Genomic DNA, 6,962 nt, shown 5'->3' with positions numbered 1-6,962 from the left:
TTTTAAATAATGGGTGAAGCCAGATTAAGATTTGAACAAAGAACATTTATCCACTAGGCTTTTTATGAGGATGCATAAAAGATAAAGCTTACGAAACAGAACTAGCCATAGTTGATAAATTGAGGGCACACAAATACGGAATGAAATGATTCTTGATGTTTGCCATCCCATTACTTTGCATTATCAGAAGTCTCTGGACCAGATGGGTCATCAGTTTGAAAACAGGTGCTAACAAAAAAATTACTCATTTCTGTAGATTCTTTGAAATTTTGAAAGTAAACTGTATGGTAATAAACACTGACTTTTTTCCTTTATTGAGTAAGGTATTACATATGTGTCCTTTTCTTTCTGTTGCCTGCCTCTGCTCATGCCCTCACCCCCCTGGTGTATATATCCATCGGTCATGCTAATATGCATGCATACAACTCCTTTAGTTGATCTATCCTCCTTACCCCTGCCTCCCGTACCTTCCCTCTGAGGTTTGATGGTTTGATTGATGCTTCTTTGTCTCTGGACCTGTTACTGTTCATCAGTTTATGTTGTTCATTATATTCCACATATGAGTGAGATCATGTGATATTTATATTTCTCTGACTGGCTTATTTCACTTAACATAATGCTCTCCAGTTCTATTTATGCTGCTGCAAATGGTAGAAGTTCCTTCCTTTTTACAGCAGCATAGTATTCCATTGTGTATATGTACCACAGTTTTCTAATCCACTCATCTGCTGATGGGCACTTAGGCTGTTTCTAAATCTTAGCTATTGTAAATTGTGCTGCTGTGAACATAGGGGTGCATATATCCTTTCTAATTGGTGTTTCTGGTTTCTTGGGATATATTCCTAGAAGTGGGATTACTGGTCAAATTGGAGTTCCATTTTTAACTTTTTGAGGAAACTTCATACTATTCTCCATGGTGGCTGCATCAGTCTGCATTCCCACCAGCAGTGCACCAGGGTTCTTTTTTCTCTGCGTCCTCACCAGTACCTGTCATTTGTTGATTTGTTATGCTAGTCCTTCTGACAGGTGTGAGATGGTACCTCACTGTCATTTTGATTTGCATCTCTTTGATGATTAGTGACTTTGAGCATGTTTTCATATGTCTCTTGACCTTCCTTATGTCTTCTTTAAACACTGACTTTTTTTAATCACTCAAAGTGTGTATACATTTTTTTGGAACACCATATATATTTTGCTGTCATTTTTTAGGAGTATACTATACATTTTTTGGAACACCATAAAAATAAAAGTGTATATACATTTTTTGGGAACACCATATAAATCTTGCTGTCATTTTTAGGGTGAGACATTTTAAAGCCACTCTGAGAAAGAATGAGCAGCATGTTGAGGTGTTTCAGCCAGAGGAGAGGAAGCCAACTGAACATGTAAGTTGAGTAAAGTCTTGCAAACCTGGAATTTTGTCAGGAACACTTGAAGACCTCTAGATCTTAAATTTCTCTGAGTTTTTAAATTTAATTTCTCTAGGGGAGAGTAATTATGAGTTCTTCAACAGGATTAGGGGAAGGGAAGCAGAACAAGAAATGAGATGTTAAGTTTATTTAGAGATGTTGAGTTTGCATTACTAAGAAGACAACAGGAAGAATGTGTTTAGGTGCATCTGAGAACTATCGCAAATTCTGGCTACAGAAAAATTTAGAACTTTCAAAAAATACTGAGTTCAGAATACAGTTTTCATTGTTTTAGGCATTGGTATGGGATACACAAAAATTAATAAAGAACTACATTTACTCTCAAAGATCATCCCAATGGATGGGGAAGACAGACTCATTATAAAGTCTGTCAGCACTGTGGTGAAGCTCTCCCTTGGAAAAAGTTACTTATTCATTCGTTTATGTCCTCCTTGTTTACAGGGTCCACTTAGTATACTGTATGCATTTAAGTCACATTGTTTATGCTTTTTGTTAATATAGTTCTTTTCTTATCTCTTTTCTTTTTGCTTCTGCATTATGTTGTACTTGAGAAGAAAAGAATGTTCAAAACATTTTTCTCTATGAAATATCACTAAACCAGCTCTCTATGGCTAATCTGTATTTATGTAATTGGTTTTCTGGGAATGCAGGACAATGCATTGTTAGGGGATAGATAATAATACACAATCTCAAGCTTTTTGTTCAAGGAATGGTTCTCAGGAGTTACATACACCAGCTGTTGCAGTTGAATCTTGAATGCTGTTGGCCTTTTCATGGGTGGAGTTAACACTCTAGGCTGAGTAACTGAAAGGAGAAATCTCAATAACTATGTACAAGTGGAATATTCTTTTTCCTTTTAGATGCTTGTACAGGGCCTGCCCTCCAAGACAGTATTGTTTCCAGCATGTATGGTTCCTGCCAAAATCTTCCTTTAGATGTGCCACTTGTGTGGCAAGTTGGGTAAAGTTCTAGTATGGTCTGAGGCCCTCAGCTGGATGTGTTGGTTGTGGGTTTACTTGCGTGGGGTTCAGCTTCAGGTCACTGTCATATGTGTGTCACCAGCATGGAGCCAGCTGTCTTGAGCTGCCACACATTTCACTGTTTGTGTCTGCATCTGCTGTACCTCGGTGTGCACAGAAGGGGCCAATCAGTGTAAAAGGCTTGGCTTTCTCCAGCTCAGAGCTGCGGGCAGATCTGTCAGAGCACAGAGGCTCCCTGAGGTTTGCACCCACCTGTGGACTACCCATCTCCTCCTGAGGTGTCCTGGTCTATTCCAGAGCTTTCTGAAGAAAGACTGTAGAATGGGCCGAGGCTGGCCAGGATCCACAGCCCTTTCACAGGCTGCAAGCTTGAGAGGGTGCGGCCATCAGTGTCCAGAGGACAGGGCTAGTTGATCCCCTTCCTTGGGATCAGGCAGACATGCACTCAGTGAGGGTGCCATGGCCCCTGCTTCAAGCCAAAGCACTCAGTCTCTTCTAGAATCTCAAGCTCTAGCTCCTTCTAGAGGGGCTCGCTGCAGGTTGAGATTGGGCGCAGCCAGATTTCCCCTCTTCAGAAGCTCAGCCACCCTGGTCTCAGGGGGACATATCAAGAGTCTCCAATTGGGATGATGCTTGTCCAGCCTGGGGGAGGGGCCAAAGCACTTCATCCCAGTTTCAGACAGTACCCTCTGAGGGTCTTACATTTTGAATGTTTCATTTCTGAGCTACTCTACTCCCCAACTTTCCCCCACCACCATCACCACAAACATATAGAACTGCACACAGTGAGGCAGGGTATCCAGGACGAGGCAGGGATGATCCAAACAGTCTACTTTTGTGGGTGGTGCCCACAAACCTGTAGGAGGGGGACAGGCACTACTTCCCTCCCAGGGTAGAGCAGGCTGAACTCAGGGAAGATTGGATTTGCCTCCCTGCAATGTAGTCACACAGCCCAGCACTCACCTGTCTGGTTCCCAGACAAAGGTTCCCTGAGATACACAATCTGAAAATCCCATCTGTGGGTAGCTTTCCGGTCTCCCTTTGCCACTGAACTCCACAGGACAGGGTCCAACGTCCCAGGTCGGCACTGCACTCTGATCTCCTAACCCAGCTGAGCTCAACAGGATGAGGTTGGCTTAAGTCATCCAGCAGGTGGAGGGATGGGAGCCAGCTATGCTCTTGAGGTGGGCAGACCAGCTCTTTCTCCCGGTGCACAGTTTAGTCACTCTTTGGGTCTCTGGCAAAAGCTCTCTCAGAAAAGAGAGGCCCCTTAAACTCACTGCTAGGAGTAGCCAGCAGACCCCCCTGCAGGAACCACGTATGATAGCGTGGCCTTGCCAGCAGTAGAAGTCTGCACTGTGCTCTGCCCAGGCCGGTGCTGTAACACTAGGAGTTCTGGTCCCTGGGAGAGCATGGTCTGGGTCACCTGGCACACTGAATCCCCACTGATTTTCATTGCTGGATTCTGTGTGGTCTCCTCCTCCCCTGTCTGATGCTCTGGATTGGGGATCCCTGTGTGTGATTGACACTCTACACTCCGTGGGGGAAGGGAGTTTTGCAGCTGCAATATGTTTCCAGCTTCTCAGCGGCTTCCTCACGTGAGCAGGGGGCTTTCCCTTTCTGTGTCTCTGCCTTCTCACCCCTCGCTATGTGGCTTCTGTCAGTAAATATCTACATGGTCTATAGCAGATCATTCATCATCTTTGAGCTTTATTTCCAACATTTAAATAAAGCTAATGTCTGGCTTACTTCCTTTAGAATATTTTAAATTTCCAGATGATTCATATACGTGAAACTTTAAAATAGTAAATCGCTAGGGAAATACCGTGTGCTATTATTGTTATTAACTTTATATCACTTCATTGGGCCCAAAATGCTATAACACATGGTTTACATTGCCAGTCCATGGCCAGTGCATTGAGTTTATGGACTAAATCAGCTAAAAGTTCAGATTGTTTCTTTCTAGGCTCAGGAAATTGTTACCATGGCATGATGAACAGCAGTGCTTTCTTCCTGGAAGGAAGACCGGAGGAAAGTTAACATTAGCAGTTTTCAGAACTATGATGTCTCCTCTATCCTGTTCTCTAGCCTCACCCGCATGTGGAACCACAGAAGAGCAGGCAGAAGCCCAGTGGGGAGAGTGTTAGGAAGACGCTAACCTGTGCTATAAAGGCAGGAAAACCAAGTATACTGCTTCAGCTAACATACCCATAGTAGGGCCTTGATGTAAACAGGCCATAGAATGGCCACAAATGACCTGGACACGGCAGTTTTTCATCTTTATTTATAATAACAGAATAAGTATCTGTAGCAATAGAAAAAGCAAAATCACAAAGGAGTCATAGAATGTGAAATGCTGAACTTCCAGAAGGTTTTTCAGATTCTCTAAGATGTAGATCTAGCTCCCAATCCTTCCTGCTCTCTTCTGAGAGCAGAAAAGCTTCTGGATAGCAATTTTTATGTCCTTGTTTCTCAAGCTGTAGATAATGGGGTTGAGGAAGGGAGCCAGGATAACAAAGGTGACAGCGATAACTGTGTCCCAAAACACTGAGTAGGTGGCCGAGAAGCGCAAATACATGACAGCCACACTGCCAAAGAACAGCAGGAACACTGCAATGTGGGCAGCACAGGTAGAGAAGGCCTTGTGACGGCTCTCGGCTGAGGGCATCCGCAGAATCACCATGATGATCCGGATGTAGGAGAGGGCAATGACCATGAAGGAGGACAGGATCTCCAACGCATGTATGGCATCCACAATGACCACCAAGGATGTGTCCGTGCAGGCCAAGCTCAGCACAGGCATGAAGTCACAGAAGATCTGATGGACCTCATTGGAGCCACAGAAAGGCAGGGTGGCAATCCACACAATCTCGGGGAGTACGAGGAGAAAGCCACAGAGGCAGGAGCCAGCTGTCAGCTGGATGCAAAGATTGGAAGTCATGATAGTTGGGTAACGGAGAGGATTGCAGATGGCTATGTACCTGTCAATGGCCATCACGGTCAGGACACAGCCTTCTGTGATCCCAAGAGAGTGGAAGAAGTACATCTGCAGGAGGCAGCCAGGGAGGGAAATGCTCTTCTGCTCGCTAACCAGGCTGCGTAGCATCTTGGGGATGGTGGTCGTGGTATACCAGATCTCCAGGAAAGAGAGGACACTGATGAAGAAATACATGGGGGTGTGCAGGGCCGTGTCCAGCTGGATGACAATGAATATCACTAGGTTCCCAGTTATGATAAATCCGTAGATGAGAAGCAATGGAATGAAGAATAACAGACCACGTTCATGCAAATTCAGGAAGACAGAGAAGACAAAGTCAGTGACCATGGTCTGATTCTGTGGAATGGAGAAAGGGGACAAACTCCTGGAAATGGGATGGTGATTATTCATTGCAAAGTGCTTCACTTTTTTCTGTAGTCAGTTACTTAAGCTAATTCTGGGACCCTAAACAGGCCAGTTAGAAATATCTCTCAGTTGTACTTAAAGTGAGAGAAAAAGCTGAAATATTTGCTTTTGGAGCCCTGAGTCACTGGTTCTCAACCTTTTTAATACCATTACCCTTTTAATCAGTTCCTTATGTTGTAGTGACCCCCATCATAAAATTATTTTTGTTGCTACTTCATAACTGTAATTTTGCTACTGTTATGAATCATAATGTAAATATTTGTGTTTTCCTATAGTCTCAGATGACCCTCCTAGCGGTTCTCAATCTGTGAGTCATGACTACAAGTTGAGAACTGCTGCTGTAGAGCCTAACACCATCGGAAAGCACAGATATTTACATTACAATTCATTAACAGTAGCAAAATTATAGTTATGGAGTAGCAAAATTACAGTTATGAAATAGTAGAAAACATGTACCTATCTTTCCAGCTATTCTTTATTTTTGTTTTTCAGAAAAGAAGGTTTAAAAAAAACTGTCAAAAGCCCTTCTAATAGTTCTTCATGCTGCTCTTCCCATCTTTTCTAGCCATGTTATTTAATCTGAGGTTGACTAAAGCACTCGTCTTTATGTATCTGCCTTTTTCTGCTGATTTTGTAGTGTTATTGATGGAATTGTGGTGTCCCTTTTCCCACTGGGTGCTGAGTATGGGGTCCTTATGATATCTGAGTCTCACATGGGAGGATGAGTGATTTTTATTTGTGTGGAATTACATCCCTGGGTTTTCAAGGCCCCATTTACTTCAATCCAGTCCTGGAAGAAGCACAGCTGGGGATTCAGCAGAGCTAAAAGCAAAGCCAGTGTCTAGAGTTTCCGTTCCATGTTAAAAATGGGTCCAGTTAGCATTAGGCTAGTTGGAGACCATTAGTCCATTGAGTGTGGTGTCCACATGGCTATGGGCTATGAGGGCAGATGTAGGAGGGAGGAGCATGAGAGTGAGCAAGAGAGCCAGGAGACAAGAGTATAAAAGCCTTTGTTTGGGGGGTTAAATATCTTATATCTTCCCATGCTTACATTGGCCGTGCCTACTCTGGCCAATGGCCTGTTCTCGGTGTGACTGACAGACAAGTGCCTTCTATATGCCAGGCAGACGTTTCTGGGCAGGCATCTAT

At 43.6% G+C, this 6,962-nt stretch overlaps 1 protein-coding gene across 1 annotated transcript; it reads right to left on the bottom strand.

Moving 5' to 3' along the window:
- Positions 1 to 4,808: 4,808 nt before the first annotated feature.
- On the bottom strand, positions 4,809 to 5,738 carry LOC118721663 (olfactory receptor 6K6-like). The gene has a single exon (XM_036442854.1). The coding sequence runs from the start codon at positions 5,733 to 5,735 to the stop codon at positions 4,809 to 4,811; it is 927 nt and encodes a 308-aa protein (XP_036298747.1). The 5' UTR covers positions 5,736 to 5,738.
- Between the last annotated feature and the right edge of the window lie 1,224 nt (positions 5,739 to 6,962).

Source organism: Pipistrellus kuhlii, unplaced genomic scaffold, assembly GCF_014108245.1.
Source record: "Pipistrellus kuhlii isolate mPipKuh1 unplaced genomic scaffold, mPipKuh1.p scaffold_m20_p_18, whole genome shotgun sequence".
In the NCBI taxonomy this organism is placed as follows: Eukaryota; Metazoa; Chordata; class Mammalia; order Chiroptera; family Vespertilionidae; genus Pipistrellus; species Pipistrellus kuhlii.
Note: the sequence above shows the minus strand (reverse complement) of the source record. Positions and strands in the feature narration are given on the sequence as shown.

What these genes read in the sequence shown, in the direction of transcription:
- LOC118721663 (XM_036442854.1), bottom strand. Translation starts at nt 5,735, where the DNA reads ATGGTCACTGACTTTGTCTTCTCTGTCTTCCTGAATTTGCATGAACGT.